The sequence below is a fragment of the Elephantulus edwardii genome, unplaced genomic scaffold, assembly GCF_000299155.1.
Source record: "Elephantulus edwardii isolate Elephantulus edwardi_28Jun2011 unplaced genomic scaffold, EleEdw1.0 scaffold00270, whole genome shotgun sequence".
NCBI lineage: Eukaryota > Metazoa > Chordata > Mammalia > Macroscelidea > Macroscelididae > Elephantulus > Elephantulus edwardii.
In genome coordinates, this window is record NW_006400020.1 from 436,491 (window position 1) to 454,450 (window position 17,960).

At 38.9% G+C, this 17,960-nt stretch overlaps 1 protein-coding gene across 1 annotated transcript in view; it reads left to right on the forward strand.

Annotated features, from left to right (window-relative positions):
• The window catches only part of HERC5 (HECT and RLD domain containing E3 ubiquitin protein ligase 5), a 98,439-nt gene extending 80,745 nt beyond the window's left edge, over nt 1-17,694 (forward strand). The window contains exons 19-23 of the mRNA XM_006900021.1: nt 4,277-4,343; nt 5,438-5,508; nt 12,262-12,445; nt 12,518-12,620; nt 17,495-17,694. Of these exons, the coding sequence (XP_006900083.1) occupies nt 4,277-4,343; nt 5,438-5,508; nt 12,262-12,445; nt 12,518-12,620; nt 17,495-17,694 (625 nt within the window). The remainder of the gene's footprint in view (nt 1-4,276; nt 4,344-5,437; nt 5,509-12,261; nt 12,446-12,517; nt 12,621-17,494) is intronic.
• The last annotated feature ends 266 nt before the right edge of the window (nt 17,695-17,960 follow it).

The window sequence follows — 17,960 nt, forward strand, 5'->3', positions numbered from 1 at the left end:
AACCTCATCATTAGATGTTTTCTTCTGTTGAATTTTACAATTCTTACTGGCATGAGATGATATCACATAGTTTTGATTTGCATCTCTTAGAGCTAGTTATTTTGAACATTTCTTCATGTGTTTGTTGGCTATCTGAATGTCTTTGAAGTGTCTGCTCATATCCTGTGCCCACTTATCATTTGAGTTGTTTACTTTTATCTTGTGATAGGTTGTTTTTTTGGTTTTTTTAAATTTTTTTTTCCTTAATGATTACTTTTCCTATTTATGCCTGTTATGGATCCTACTTGGTAATGAATTCTTTTTTAAGTATACTGTTGGATTCTATTGGCCAGGATTTTTGTTGATGATTTTCCCATCTATATTCAGGAGAGAATTGCTTTTCTTGGTAATGTCTCTGCCTGGTTTTGGTATTGGAGTTATGCTTGCTTCATAATTTGAGTAGAATTAGTGATAGTTTGTCTCTGAATGTTTGGTAGAATTCACCTGTGAAGCCATCTGACCGAGGGATTTTTTTTTTTTTACCCCTTGGAAGTCTTTTTATGACCTTGATAGCTTCTGTGATGGATCTGTTCAAGTATTCTGCATCTGTCATTCTGGGAAGGGTATGGGATACTAGGAATTTATCCATTTCCTCTAGATTTTCCAATTAACAGGATACTACAAAATGCTATATTCTGTTAACAATTTAATTTCAGCTGGTTCTATAGTAATGCTATCTTTTTCATTTCTCATTTGAATTACTTATTTCTTATGTTTGACAGGGGTTTGTCTGTTTTATTGACTCTTTTGAAGACCCTGGTCTTGTTAATTGTTTCATTTGATTTCTGTTTTCTTACTCCATTTCTTTTGGCCATAATCCTTATAATATCCTTTCTTCTAGAGGCTGTGAGATTAGCTTACTCTTTTTCTATTTTATGGGGATGCTAAATCGTTAATTTTGCTTCTTTTATGTTTGTCTATTGCTATGACCTGCCCCTGAGGACTGCCTGAGCTGTATTCTAAGAGATTTTCTTGTCCTTTCATGTACTGTCAAGTTGGCTAGTGCTCAAGCAGGGCATTATTTGGCTTCCCAACAGGTGAGGTTTTTTAATCTTGTTTTTTTGTCTCTGGGATATTCATTGGGTCTGAAACCTGATATACTTTTTTAGGAGAGGACTTGAATTTAGTTTTTATTGTTTGAAGCTGCCTGCTGTTTTTTTTGACATGTGAACGTCTTCGTGGCTTGTGAGTCAGTTTGTTGTGTCTGTGTAGGTTGCTGATACTTTATGATGCTTTTGATAAATTGCAGACTTAAAATATTGCCTCCCAATATGAGTTTGCAAGTGACAGTCTTTACTGCTCGTCGTCTATGGATCTATCTCTTCCCTATTTCCTGTGGTTAGTTTTTTATCCAGTTGTGCTTTAAGGGGCAGGAAGCTGGAGTTTTTCCCTGTGCCTGTAGAGGTGGAAGGAGAGGGCTCCCTCCAGGGGTAAGCACATTCCCACAAGAGCTGCCCAGGAATAAATTGCTCTGGGAGAAGACCCAGGAAAGTGACACAGTTCAACAGTGCAGTCCCCAAGGCTCAGTAGTTACTAACTGGCCTTGAACTCCTCCTCTCTCCATGGGCTGGTTGTGTGGGCAGCTGTTCTTGCCCTAGAAACAAAGGCTCAGGCAAGTGCCAGTTTCTCAACAATATTGTTCTTACATCTGGCTGCCTGCTAATGCCCCTAGTGATGCTGGGGCTTGTTGGGACTTGGCTATTTCCACAGCAGACAGACACAAGGAAGGCCAGTTTCTCAGCAATGCAGGTCTCAATTTTGAAAACCTTGTTACCCCTTCTGTTGGTTAGGAGAGAGCTGTTTCTACCTGAGCCTACAAATGCCCAGGGAATTGGCAAGACCCAAATCATGCAGTACATAAGTCTCTGCTGGTGATAATGGCTGACCTGCTCTTTTTTCCTCCTTTTCCGTGGCTAGTCAGAGAGTCACTCCCACCTTTCTTCTTTCCAGAGGCTAGTTGGTCTGAACTATACCACCATCTAGAAAAGACAGCATGGCTCTAGGAGAGCGTGGAAGCACATGGGTCAGTTGTCAGCATCATTGTCACAATTGGAAACACATGAGTCAAGGTCAGGAGCAAAGGCGTGTTTTAAATTACTTTCTATGCATCTAATTTCCAAATCACCCATAATTAGTAATGCATCTTGATGGTATGTTTGGTTCATTTCAGACAGCAAGAGTTGGTAAAAATCCTTAGTCTCCTTCTACTTTGGCTTTACTTGTTGGTGTCTATTTAGATAATAGTCATATTACTAAGTCTTTGATGTGTGCCTATGGATTCTATCCTGTCACAGCATTGTGCTTTAGGATAGATCTTGACATTGTCTTTTTCAGTATGCATGCAGCATCATTCTTCAGGTTTTCATTCCCAGTATGAAAGATCATAAGATGATCTGGCCCAAAATGGCCCATGCCAGTCCATCTCAGTTCATTGATACCTGGAATGTTGATCTCCATACATTCCAGGTCCCCATTATTAGAGGGTGCATGCAGCTGTTTTTCCTCCTTTTGAGTGACTTCTAGTCAGGGCTCTAACTCTAATACTATATTGCCCTCTTGTATATAGAGTTTTCAGAGGCCTCTTATTTCAGCTACTGATGATGATATTGAACAGCATTATGCACATGGAAGCAAAATATTACCAAAGATCATCCAAAAATGCCTAAAACAGTACATCGAGATAGAATTGCCAGAGGTTGAGCCTGAAATATCATTGCTGATGCCAGGTGGATTCTGGCTCAAAGTAAGAGTATCAGAACAATGTCTGCATTTTATTAACTATGCAAAGGAATTTGACTGTGAATCATAAATTATAACTGACATTGAGAAGAATGGAGATCCCAGAACACTTCCATTGATTACTTCTTCATCTAGGTCTAGGGTTTTTATCTAAACAAAGCAAGTTTTAAAGCAAGGTAGCACTGCATGGTTTTAAATTAGGAAAGGTGTGGGTCACGGTTTGATCCTTTATCCATACCTACTTAATATTTATGCCAAACAAATCACTCTAAAAACTGTACTGTCTAAAGAAGGAAAGGAAGAAGACTCAGTCTGCATTATGCAGATGACACAACCTTACTTGCTGAAAGTGAGAACTTGAAATGTTGCAGAAAATCAGAAATAACAGCTTTCTATACGGATTGTATCTCACCACTGCACTAAGCAACAACTTGATAGACGGAGAATAGATTGAAGTTATCAGTGGTTTCATCTTAACTTGGATCCACAATCAAAACCGTTGTGCCAGCAGTCAAGATATTTGGAGACCAACAACATACATAAATGTTATTAGGTCACATCAAGTCAAGTGTGTAAATGTATGTAAGGGGTGTGAGTATGTATGTATATACATGGGGTGGTCTGATTCAGGCACACCTAAGTACTCGAACTGATATTACTCCTGAGTTACTTGGAGAAGTCCCTAAAGTCTCAGTGCAATATGTCTTTGGTACAGTAGGTCTCGTAATCACCTGACTGCTGGTACCAAGAGTACTGATACTGGATCCAAGGAAGATGAAGGTGTTGGTAATCTAAATCCTTTCTCCATCCATTATGATGTTGCCTTTTGGTATTGGTATAGTGGCAAGGATTTTTTTTTTTACATTGAAATACATTCCATATTGACTGCGATAGTGTTAAACCTTCTGAAGCAAGTGCTTCAAATCCTCCTTTTAGTAAGCAAGATTACCATTCACCTAATGAAGGTTATTGATGAGTCTTCCTCCAATCCTGAAGCAATTTAGCTGGGTAAAAAAATAAAGTTGAGAAAGGAGTTAATCAAGAAAGGAGTTCACAGACTTGAAGAAAAGCTTCTTAAAATTCACACTTTTAGATGAGGTCTGACCCTGTCTAGATTATCAACACCCAGGGAAATAGTTACTGTTAACTATACTTGACCACCTACATTCAGAATAGCGAAGCTTTTGACAGTGATTGTAGATGGTATCTAATGGTTATAATGAGGCTTTCTCCTCACATACTTTGGACATGATTGTAGGAGGTACTATTCCATGAAGACATACTGGGAAGGGTGAAGGAGAGGAAGACCCTCAATCAGGTGGATTGACAGTTACTGCGACAGTGGTCTCTTGTGTGTCAGGAAGTGAGGCTGGCACAGGGATGGAACAGGGTTCAGATGTTTTGTTCCTAGGTTGGCTATAAGTTGTACTAGACTAACCAGCATCTAACAGTAGTTATGATTATTTCCTTTTTAAAACCAAACTTCTTTGTCCTTTAGGTATTTACAGGCACTTCTGAAGGATGAAAGCAAGAGCTCTGAAGAAGTATTTTCTATCTATTTTAATGTGAGTAACCATAAAATCCAAATAACATCAGCTTTAATGTGATTTACCAAAGCATATGCCTTATACTTTTTTTTTTTAAAAAAAAGTATTGGTTAAAAAATTCTTTCCTTGATTTTTCATGAGCTGAATGTACCAGTTAAATTCTACTGTGTAACAAATATTCCTAGAATTTAGTAAGTTAATATTGGAATCCTGGTTCTGTGGATTTCTAGACTGGGCCTACATGGACTCACTGGATAGGTCCCAATGGCATTCCATATGGTCAGCTAATAGCCTGGTTTGTTTAGGGGTACCAGCTATGTTCCACATAGTCACTTAACCTCCAGTAAACTATCTGAAGCCTCTTCACCTTGGTCTTAGGTACAGCCATTACTGTGGGAGTGCAGGGGATTCCAGTGGCGCCACGTTCTGTGGTGGCCACAAGGCCACTAAGGTAGCATGACAAGGGTCAGTGTCATCATTACCTAACAACTCATGATCCTCACTCTTCATCACCTAAGGAGATAACTTGTCACACACATCCTCTAGTCAATACCAGCCGATGGGAAAGGAATGGCATTTCAAAGAGCTGCAGAATGGATGATAGGTCCTGGAGTGAGAAATGATGTTCATTTGCATCTTGGGGGAGACACCATGAGTGACACCCCTCAATGCTGACATTAGTCTTGGGATTATAAAGAGTAGTAAAAACACAAGCCCCAGCAAATAAGTTTTTCAACCTTTTGTTGGTGTCAGATGCCACTGATCAGAGGAGTTCATGTGGCCACATCCAAGGGGTAAAAACCAGAGTCCGCAGCTTGACGGGAAATGTGGCAGTCACATAGTAACAGAATGTGCATTCCAGGAAAGTAGGAATCTGTGACTATGGTTGTAGTCTGCCATATTTGGTTTCTAATACATAAAATGAATATTGAGATACAGCAATTTACTAATTTCTTCAGTGTGAAGAAATTTCATTTATTTCAATAACACGGTTATATTGTCGTGCATTTCTTTCTAGTTCGGTAACAGAAATGTGCACTGTTCCAGGTTTTTCTGTTAATGATAGATTGCTTAATACTACGTTTGTTAACGGAGTACATTTGTGCTTGTAGATTCATTGGAACAATACAGATGTTGAAGTAATTCAAAATGGAAATCACATTATGGTCAACCAGACTAACAAGTAAGTAGAAAGAAAATATTTTTTCACTGGGTTGTAAAAATTCTCTTTAAGACTTACATTTTTTCCATATTCATTAATGATAAAGTAATGTTGGGGGGTGTGGTGCATATGCTGTGTATGTCTCCTAGAGATTATATTCTGGTAAGTGAGAGGAAAAAGAATTGATGTCAAAGATTTAATATTTCTTTGATCCACAGTCCTTGCCCATGGAAACAATGGTCAAGAAATCCAGTGACATACTACATTGGTCAGTTCTGCAAAAAACCTCTAAAGTGTTCAAAAGCAGTGATAACATTTGTTGTTGCTATCTGTATTGCCTGACTTGCCTGAGACTTCATAGCATTCCAGTGTACAACAGCTCTGAAGCCTGCCCTGTCCTGAGCCAGTATCACTGAGTCTGATACACCTACCCCTGTTGCCCCAGTTACTGTATCCATCTTATCCATGGTTTTCTCCTGCGTTATCCCTCTGCCCTTCCAAGCATGATGTCCTTCTTCAAGGACTGACTGGTCCCTCCTGGCCACAGACCCAAAGTATGAGACAGAGCTCCAAAATCCTTGCCTCCAAGGAGAAACTCATTTTCACCCTCTCAAGACAGACCTATCTTTTAATTTTCTGACAGCTGGTGCAAAGTGTTGATTATGGAGGTAAGCAAGCTGAAATTGTTAAGTCTCAATTTCTTCATCTATCATGGTGCTACCCAGTAGTGAGAATCTTTGTCGTCTTAATATTGAGCTTCAGTTCAAATTGAACAGTCCTGACTTTCTGCAGCAAGTGCTTCAGGTCCTCCTCAGTTTGAGCAAGCAAGGTTGTGTGGTCTTCATATCGCAGGTTGTTGTGTCTTCCACCAATCCTGATACCACATTCCTCCTCATGAAGCCCAGCCTCCAAGATCTGTTCTGCATATGGATTGAGAAGTTATGGAGACAGGACACATCCCTGACACTCCTTTCCTGATATTGAACCATGCTGTGTCATACACATAATGCAGGTTGTTAATGAGCTTTCTTCTAATCCTGATGACTCACTCTTCTTCATGAAGTCTAGTTTGGCAAATAGTTTGCTCAGCATACAATACCATACTCAGGTATGGAGAGAGGACAGTTTACACATACTTTTTCCAATTTGAAACCATGCAATATTCCTTTGCTTTCTTTAGATAACAGCGTCTTTCTGTAAATACAGGTTTCACATAAGCATAATTAGGTGTTCTGAATTCCCATTCTTCTCAAGGTTAGTCATAGTTTCTGATCCAGTCAAATGCCTTCATAGAGAAAATAAAACAGATTTTCTATTCCTTGCTTTCAATGAAGATCCATATGACATCAACCAAGATATCCATGATACCACAGCCTCTTCTAAACCCAGCTTGAACTTCTGGCAGTTCTCTCTCCACATACTGTTCTGATTGTTTTTGGATGATCTTCAATATTTTGCTTGCATGTGATATTGATGATACTGTTGGATAATTTCCACATTCTGCTGGCTCATCTTTCTTGGGAATGGAAACAAATATGGATCTCTTCCATTAAATTTGTACTTAATATTCATTTGTATTGTTGTTCTTGGGTGTTGTAGATTCAAGTATGACTTAGAATAACCCAATAAGCAACAGATCTGAACTCTGTCCTATCTGTGCCATCCTCACAATCTCTTGCCCATTGCTGCAGTCACTATCAATTCATCGAGTTTAAGTTATTCTCCTTTTACCAACCTTCCACCTTTCCAAATATGATGTCCTGCTCCAAGCAATAGCCTCTCTTAACATGCCCAAAGTATATTAGATAAAGCTTGATCATTTTTACCATCAAGGAGCATTCTGCCTACACCTTCTCCAAGATATAAGTATTTCTTTTGGCAATCTATGAGGTACTCAGCACGGTTCTCCAACCCTACAGTTCTTCTGTCTTTCCTATTCATTGTCTCTCTTTCAGATACATAGCAAGTGGCTGAGAAGCCCATATTTGTACTGAAGGGTATTTTATTAATGTGATGTGCTATCCACTTGGAACAATTCATAAATGATCCTCCAGTGGGTATTCAGAGGGGAGGAGATTGCTCATATGTCTCCCATAGAGCCGCTGGTAGATTTGAACTGTTTGCCTGCATTCGGCATGAAAGTGCAATGCTATCCACTAAGCCACCCGAACTCCCTGATATTACATATAAGTGGATATGAACAAATTCTTATTCACACAGTGAGGCTTTCTAGGGAGAGCAGTACAGATAATTATGCTGGCGTGTGACAGAAGGATCATATGGCTCTGGTTTTGATTGTAGTTCAGGTATGTAGCCAGGATGACAGTGCCCAAGCAGGCCAGAACCTTCCCACTGGTCCCACAGCAAATGTGAGGGCTTTATAGACATTGCAAGATTGCTTTTAAGTAGTTTATCAACTTCTAATTCAACAATTCGAGTGTCCGGTGCTGATGGGGCCTAAATATTATTAAAGACTTGGAATATGTTAGCAAAAAAATGTTCTTTTAGATAATACTTTCAGTTCAAGGTGATTTTGAAGGGTAAAAAAATTTCTTCAATTTTACGTTTCTCATAGCTGTGTAGTAGTGCCCCATTGAATGCTGTTGTTGTTATGTGCTGTCGAATTGCTTGCAACTCATAGCGACCCTATGTACAATAGCCCTAAACTCTTCTCTGTCCTGTGCCAGTCGTACTGTCTCCGACACGCCCATCCCGATTACCCCAGTCACTGAATCAATCCACCTCATAGAGGGCCTTCCCCTCCTGCACTGTCCCTCCACCCTCCCAAGCATGATGTCCCTCTCCAAGAACCTGTCCCTCCTTACTACGTGTCCAAAGTGTGTTAAGACAGAGCTTCAGAATCCTTGCCTCCAAGGAACCGCCCGGTTTAACCCTTTCCAGAATGAATCTGTTTTCCTAGCAGTTCATTATACCCTCAATACTCATCTCCAGCACCACAGCTCAAAGGTATCAGTTTTCCTTCTATCCTCCTTAGTCACTGTCCAACTCTCTGATGCATAACAAGTGATTGCAAAGACCATGGCATGTATCAGATGCACCTTAGTCTCCAGAGAGACACCATTGCTCTTCAGTACTTTGGAGTGGTCCCTAACAGCAGAATTCCCATTGCAATACATCTTAATTTCCTGGCTACTGGTGCCGAGAGTGTTGACTGTGGAGCCAAGCAAACTAAAGCTATGAACAATCTCAATCTCTTCACCATCCATCCTGATGCTGCCATTGGGCCCAGTGGTGAGAATCTTTGTCTTCTTGACATTGAGCCACAACCCATATTGGAGGCTGATACCCATTGAATGAGATACCTTAATTTGTTTAACAATTTCCTTGGTGCTAGATAGTTTATTTCAATTTCCTACAGAATTTTTACTTTTTCCTAAACTTGAAAGTAATACTATTTCCTTACATTTTTTTTTTCCCTTTTAGTCATGAAATGCATGCTCTACAAAAAAAAGTTTTTGGCTTGCAGTGTAGAACACTACAGACAAGGTCACCAGAGCTCTTAAAAATACCTCTATTTTTATTTTATTGTAATCTAATTGTGAATCTTGAAGTCTCTTCCACCCTTTTTCTTTTTTTAAATTTTATTTTAATGAACATTTAGAGATTTTGGATTTCCATTCATTCGTTGTTGCACTATTTTCTCTATCCCCCCCCCCAGTTCGTTCCTCTTCCCCCCCCCCCAGTTAGTTCCTCTTTTTTTTTCCTTGAAAGTCTGTTTTAATTGCCCCATTGCCACAGTGCTTGTCAAAACCAGTTCTGATTAATCTTCTTTGTCAGTGTGTCCTTTGCCATTCCCTATCACTCCTCCCTGAGGGAGATTTCACGCTGATTCATAAGGAAAATGGAACGGCATATTCTCTTAGCTACTTCCTGCTGCAAAGTGATGCTGTAGGTTTCAGGGTGAAGATCTTCTCTCACTACTCTAAAGGGCCCCTTTGGCAATAGGAAACACAGACTGTTGAGATTGATTTTGGAATTTAGATGCTACCCTTTTTCAATTCAATAAACATTTTTCCCTCAAAATGAGAAACATTTACTTTTTTCCCTGTGGCAAATTCTTAGTATATTACAAATACTTGATTATCCATTTTAGATAAGCAATATCTAAAGTAACTTACGATGTATGTATATACAATTTATAAGTATGTATGTTCGCTATGTTTGTGTTTGTGTATGTGTATATGTATGTATACATATAATTTACAGATAAACGTTATGTTGGAACACACCCATAGCTGACCCTTCAAGTTTGTACTTATTTACATCATAATTGTATTTAAATTAGATCATACATTGTATCCTAATGTTTGGTATTGCCAGTCTTTTTCTTAATAGTCATTTTGGAATGTAGTAGATACTATGGACTGTTCCATCAAAGTAAACGTGCCCAGGCCATGATTCCCAAAATTATGTCATTATTGTAAATCCTGACCTCCCTGGCATAGTGAATAAGGAGTTGTGCTGCCAACCCAAAGGCATTGTTTGAATACTCTGACAACTCTGCAGGAGGAAGATGGACAGTCTTCTCTGGGGTGATTTACTGTCTGCCTTTGAAAACCCACTGTAAGGTCAGCTATCAGTTGGTTTCAATTTGCCGTCACGTGACAGCAGCGACAATGATGTTACTAAAGCAGCATTAGAGACAGTTGTGAAATGATGTCATTATCTCCACCATGTGGCCTAATGTGATCAGCCAATGTTTTTTAAGGGATTAGGATGGGATTCAACACACTTACTCAGGTCACAGCCCTGATGAGGTACAAGGGAGGTTTTCTGGAGATACGGCCTTCATCCTTAAAAGTGGTGAAAAGGGAGAGCAAAGAGCAGAGAGGGGGATTTCAGTACCATCAAGAAAGAAAAGCAAGGAACAGAGTGTATCCTCTGGTCCCAGGTACCTGGGGAATGCCTAGAAACATGGAAAGCTAAAAAATCTTTCCTAGAGCTGATACCCTCTGACTTCAACCTCCTAAACTGTAAGAATAAATTTGTCTGTCGAAGCAACTTAGTTTTAGTATTTATTACAGCAGCATTGAGTAACTAATGCAGCAGTATTTCACTGCTTTAAGTGATATGCTTTTAAAGGTACATCAAGCCTCTGACTGCTTATTTTCTTGTTGATCATTTAGAATTTTTACTATGGTATACCTTGGTGTAGTTTTATTTTTCTTTAACTTGTTTGTTCATAGTTTTAAAATCCATGGCCTGATTTTTAATCAGATTTTTAAAAATCCTATTAAGTTTCGAATCTCAATATATACCAACTTTCCAATTCTTTCTCTTTCCAATTATGTCTTGAAGAGGGTGTAGACAAAATACTCTTGGGAGGCAAGAATGATGAGGCTTTGTCTCGCATACTTTGTGTATGTTGCTAGGAGAGGCTGTTCTTTGGAGAAAGACATGATGCTGGAAAGGGTGGAGGGTTAGAGAAGGAGAGGAAGACTCTCTGCCAGGTGGATTGACAGTGACTGCTGCAATGGGTTCTAGTGTGTCAGGAAGTGTGAAGATGCCATAGAGTAGGACAGGGTTCAGATCTGTGGTTCATCATATTGTTACGGATCATACTCGACTAGATGGAAGCTAATAACAAATCTGATGTGATGTTTATTAACACCAGTATTGTGGCCAACTGTCAATTTGTCTCTTCTGTATTCCCCCCTTATTTCTATAGTATATCTCTAATAAAATGGAATGTGAATTTTGTAAAATAAAATTATAAAGGAACTGAATAACTCACTCCAAAGTGAACTCACTTTATATTCTGGTAGGAAATTAATAAATACTACCTGAACCCAGTTATGGACTAAACTGACTTACAAAAACCTTGAAGTTTGCTTTAAGGCTTAGGACACCTTTGATTAGTTTTCGCTTTTCCACGAGCTCTCCAGGGACCCCAACTATAAACTCAGTATTTCCTAGGACCCCTTTTCTTTGACAATGTATAAACTCCAGGTTGGTTGGGGTTTTTGTTTAGTATCATAATTCATAATATAATTGTTTTTTCAATTGCTTCTTGCTTAGTTTCTGTCTATTCCTTGCGTAGTTGAAGAATTTAGCACATGCCTCACAGGGAAAACTCCTAAATGCCTGCCTAATTCCTCTGTCTCTCTTCTCCCAGAACCCTTGGCTTCTTATATCCTTGTTGCTTTGATAGCCGCAAACTTGATCTTTTTATACCTAGTCCTATAAAACTGAAACTTCCATTGACTTCAGGCACCTTAAAAATTTTTTGTATGTTTCCCTGAATCAGGAATTGGCAAGTGTCAGTGGAGTAAATCAAGCAGAATGCTGGGCTCACCTCAGTGAGCTTGTCTGTTGCAGTCTTGGGCTCCTATTTGGAAGCTTGTGCTACTTATGTTAGTGTTTTTACCTGGCTCTTAGTCTTTTTTCAAGTGGAACATTTCTCTGCTTGATATTATTCCATAACAAGAAATGAACACTGACAAATTCAGGCAATTCAGAATGGGATGAAATTTTAAATTTCTTATTTCCCAGAGGTAATAACTTTTAATGTCAGGTTTTATTTTCTTCTAACCCAAGCCTTAATTGACTCTTGGTTTTTTAACTATCATTTTCATTTCAGCATCTGTTTTCTGTTTGCTAAACTATATCGTGTTCAGAATCCTCCAGTGATGGTAGTTATGGATAGTAGTTAATTTTTGAAATATAAGAACTCAAAACTTTTAGTGGTATAACTTTTATCTCATTTTATTCAAAGTATTGCATATATTAAAACGATTTTTTGTCTCATTAAAGGAAAATGTATGTTTCAAAGTGTATTGACTACATTTTTAACACCTCTGTAAAAGATGTTTATGAAGAATTTCAGAAAGGATTTTTTAAAGTGTGTGACAAAGATGTTATTGGAATTTTCAAACCTGAAGAACTAATGTATGCAGTAACTAGAAATACAGACTATAACTGGATAACATTTGAAAAGGTATATCATAAAGGCTGGTTGGGTCAATTTGTTTTTCTATTCCCTAAATTTTTTTTTTCATTTTCCCTGTAGAATGCCATTTATGAACAAGAATACAGCAGATTACATCCCACTATAGTAATGTTTTGGGATGCTTTACACACATTGACTGTGGAAGAAAAGAAAAAATTCTTTGGTATGTATAATGGGTTATAAAAATAGGAATCAGTTGCCATATATTTTCAATAGTTAGGGCCAGACACCTCTTAGGCCAGAGTGTCTCCCACAGTAAACAGATGTTAAGGATGTTGTTATTTAAGAACTGAGTGATAGCTGACTCAGAGTGACCCATCTCTGCAGTATTGGAGTCCAGTGTTACCACTGCTGCATCAGTCCATCTCATTAAGGGTCTTTCTCCTTTTCACTCACCCTCCACTTTACCATGCATGTCCTTCTCAAGGGATTGGCACCTCATGATAAATATCCCAAGTATGTGAGATGAAAATATGACTGTAAAACCAAAGAGTGTTTTGCCAGCACTTCAATTCACAGGTATCAGTTTTTCTTTGGTCTTACTGTCCAGTTTTAACATGCCTATAAGATAATAGGCTGCATTTCTCAAGCTGAGAACTGAAACAAATGTAAGCCTCAAGTTGCAATATTGAAGAATACTATGGACAATATATTGAATGATCTGGGAAATACTGAAAGAAGATGAAGGGAATACAGACTCACTGTTCCAAAAAGAATTCAATGACATTGAAAAATTTCATGAAGTGCCATATGAACACCCAGTGGTAATGGAGGAAGAAGTTGAAGCTACACTAAAGGCATTGGCAAAATGCCCAGGAGTCGATGTGACACCGATAGACATGTTTCAACTAACAGATACAGCCCTGGATGAACTCACCAGTCCATGGAGGAAATTTAGAGGACAGCTGTCTGGCCAACTGACTTGAAGAGATACATGTATTTGTTCCCATTCCCAAGAAGTGATCCAACAGTACGTGGAAACGAAAATATCATTAGCAAGCAAAATACTGCTGAATATTATTTAAACATGGCTAGATACTGGTCAGAAACTGTGTTGCAATCCCAAAGGCATCCATCCACAAGCTGCTCTGCAGGAGAGAAATGGACAGTCTCCTCATGTGCAATTTGTCTCTGAAAGCCTGCTGGAGGGTCAGCTATGGGTCAGGTTCAACTCCATGGCACACAATACAACAATTGTTCTGTTTGTATGTGTGCTTCCTGGAGCTCCCCAATTAAAACAAGCTTGGCAGGAGGAGTAGCATCCACTTCCATAATAGCTTGCCTCTGGAAACCCTATGAACCTGGAGAGGATGAAAGACACCCAAGTGTCAAGGACTCTCCTTCATAGGGTCGCTATGAGTCGCCTGCGACTCGACGGCACTTAACAATAATCAAGTATTCTGGGATTCCCATTCTTTTTTTTTTATTTTTTATTTTGGGATTCCCATTCTTAATGTTAGCCACAAATTGTTGTGATCCACAAAGTTGAAAAGGCATTGTTAAACAATTTAAATATAGCTCTGTAAAACTAAAAAAAAAATTTAAAATGGCCAGAACAGGTATATAGTGAACTTCCAGAAGTTCAAACAGGATTTAGAAGAGGCCGTGGAACCAGAGATGTCATTGCTGATCTCAGCTGGATTCTGGGTGAAAGTAAGGATTATCAGAAGAATGTATCTGTCTATTGACTATGCAAAGGCACTTACCGTCTTATGATCCACACAGTTACGGCTAACATTGAGAAGAATGGGAATCCCAGAGCATTTAACTGTGCTCGTGCAAAACCTATACATAGACCAAGAAGCTATTGCGAAAACAAAGCAAAAAAACACTGCATGGTATAAAATTAACAAAGTGTGTGTCTGGGTTGTATCTTCTCTCCATACGTAGTCAGTCTGTATGCTGAGCAAATTATTCAAGAAGCTGGACTCTGAATAAGAATATGACATCAGCACTGGGAGAAGACTCATCAGTAATCAGCATTAGGCACTTATGATGATACAACTTTGCTGAAAGTGAGGACTTGAAGCACTTGTTGGAGAAGGTCAAACAATACAATTTTCAATATGGATTGCATCTCGGTATCAAGAAAACAAAAATTGTCACCACTGGACCAATAGACATTATGATAAAGGATTGAAACTGTCAGCAACTTCATTTTACTTGGATCCACAATCAACACCGTGGGTACCAGCAGTCAAGAAATGAGACTTAAGGCCAGATGAGTTGTGGGATGAAAATTATCCAAGAAACTGGACGGTAATGTGGCATCAGGATTGGAGGGAGACTAATCAATAAACTGCATTATGCAGATGACACAAACTTGCTGAAAGTGAGGCCTTGAAGCACTTGTTGCAGAAGATCAAGGAATGTAGCCTTCAGTATGGATTGCATCTCAATATAAAAAAAATTACCAGTGGACCAATAGGCTGTGTTATTATGGATAGAGGGGAGATTGAAAGAGTTAACAGCTTCATCTTATATCCACTATTAACACCCTTGGTACAAGCAGTCAGGAAATAGACACATTGCACTAGGAAAATCTGTAGTTACGTACCTTTCCAAATTATTGAGTGGTGATGTCTGTTTGAGGATGAAGGTGCATCTGATTCAGGCCATAGCCTTTCTGATAGTTAGCTATGCATGTGAGACCCGGACAGTGAATAAGGATGACAGAAGAATTGACACTTTTGAGCTGAAGAGCACTAAACATCCCATGGACAGCCAAAAGAATGAACAGATAGGTCTTGGAGAGGTTGTAGCCAGAGTGCTCTCCAGAGGCAAGAATGAGGATTCACATCACATACTTTGTACATGTTGCTAGGAGGCACTATTCCTTGGAAAGGGACATGTTGAAGGGTGGAGGGTCGGTGAAGGACAGGAAGACCTTCAGCTAGATGGATTGATAGGGTGACTGTTGCCATTGGCTCTGGTGTGTTGGCAAGTGTGAGGATGGCCCAGGATAGGAATGGGTTAGATCATTTGTTCATAGGGTCACTGAGTTGTACTCGACTCGACAGCACCTAACAACAGCCTTACTCTGGGAAAGTCTATTGTCAGGAACTTCCCCAGTTATTGAGGAACAACGGCGTCAGTTTGAGGACTAAGATGTGAAGAATTGATCCCATGGATTGCCAAAAGAACAAATATTTCTTGGAGAAAGTGCAGCCAGAATGCTACTTGAAGGCAAAGATAACACTTCATCTCACATATTTACGGCATATTGCTAGACGAGTCTATTCTTTGAAGAGGGACATCAGGCATGGAAAAGTGGAGGGTTGGCAAAAGAAAGGAAGACAGTCACTCATACAGATTGACACAGTGACTGCTGCAATGGGATTGAGTATGTCAGGAAGTGTGGGGACGGCACAGGACAAGACAGGGTTCAGATCTTTTCATAGAATTTCGATGGGTCATACTCTACTTGATAGCACCTAATGACAACATAAAGTAATTAAAAATTCTGTGGTTTAGTCAGTTATTTTAACATCTGCCATTCCAATTTGAAAGCCTTATGTCTAGCAAGTGATTTTCCCTGTGCTTTCCTCTTTGCCTCAAGGTTTTTTTTTGGTGGCTTTTTAAAAAAAATTGTTTAAACGAAGGTTTGCAAATCAGTATTTTTCAAACAGTTATCCACATTTTGATTGATAACATGAATTGCCATTGTTGTTATGTGCTATCGAGTCGTTTCCAACTCCTAGCGACCCTATGCACAACAGCTCTAAACCCTGCTCTATCCTGCGCCAACCGCACCGCCTACTATAATAACAATGTCTGGTTAATATTTATTTACAATATTTTATTATATATTACCTTTCCTATGCAAGAATTTTTTTACCAATTCTTCACTTTTATTTATCTTTTTATTTTGAGGGTTTTTTAAATTTTGAGATTTTAATGAAAGTTTATTGAGAACTTGCGTTTCCATTCATTTGTTGGATTTTTTTCAAAAGCTATTTTCTCCACCTAGCCTTCTTTCGACTGCCTCTGCTATCATTTAGTTACCAAGGTCTTTTGGGATTAGTTAAACCATACTGTCTCTGACTCCAACTGTTCTACATTATACATCAGATTTTGATATGTTCGATGCTTATCATTGGTTTTCCTGAGACTAGTTCAGTGGTTGGGAACTCTGGTTTATTGTTAAAAAGTTGTGCTACCAACAAAGACACATGGTTTGAATCCACCAGTTATTCAGTGGGAGCAGGATGAACAGTCTCTGCCTGTGCAATTTACTGCCCATGAAAACCTACTGAAGTCAGCTGTTAGGCCAACTCGATAGTACACAGACAAGAATTTGGTGATGTTTTCATTTTATTACTGTGTCTTTATTTCCTTGAGAAACATTTTTCTTTTTCTTTTTGTGGATATCATTTGCACTGAAAAACACGTGGATTTCTCCTGAGTTACAACTTACTTTCTCAATGTTAGCTCTTCTGGAACATCTTTGTTCTTGCCTAACAAGCCATTTGTCTATATTCTCACCTTGCAGGCTTTTTATTACCTCCAGGATTTTCCTGAAGTTCTTTCCCAAACTATTTTGAATCTATACCAACTTCTTTGTTACCTCTAAATGTTTTCTTCAACCTCACTAATTCTCATTGTCATCAAGTTAGAACCAACTCATCAACAGCCTTCCAGCAAGTTTCCTAGACTGTCACACAGAAGATGGCCTGTCTTTCTCCTCTGGATCCCTTGGTGGATTTGAATCCCCAGAGAGACGTGGCCTCTAGGTTAATAGCACAACTCCCTACAGAGTATGCCACCCAGGTTAAGTCTGAACTCTTAAATTTCCAGTTACCACAGCCTGGCTCGTTTTCCTGCTGATTATCACAGCATTGCGTCTCAGGAAGTATTTGACACCACGACCCCTTACTGCTGCCTTTTTATGCCATTTCTATTGTCTTTACACAAGATTCTGATCTTCCTAGGGAGAGGGCTGCTTAAGGGCAGAGACTCTTAAGAACTCACATTAGGATGATTTGTTAATGGGCCTTCAAGAAACACTTTTTAATAGACATATTTGTGTTGTTTCAGTATTTTTTACAGGAACTGACAGACTACCAACTAACAGTTTAAGGAACATGATAATAACATTTCGCTGCCCTGAAACTACTAATGAAAATATGCCCATAACTGTACACACCAATTTTAGTGTCCTCATTCTCCCTAAATATTCAACAATGACACGGATGAAAGAAGCACTTGAAGTAGCCATCAGCAATAAGAGAATTTAGCTGATCTTTTATCACATTTCTTGTTTTTAAAATTTTTAAATAAAGTGTACTCTAAAACTTAACCAAAAAGCCTGGTTCACTATTCCATGTCTACTTTTATGTTGAGTATCTTCAATCATACTCGTTGATGGAATATTTAGCAATTTTGCTTGTTTTATATCTTAATAATCTGCTGATACTCCATTTTGGATGCTTAGCTTAGAAAATGGGCAATTTCAGAAGTCCTGCCAGAATCATAGGAATTGGGAATGTCAGTTAACTGTCAT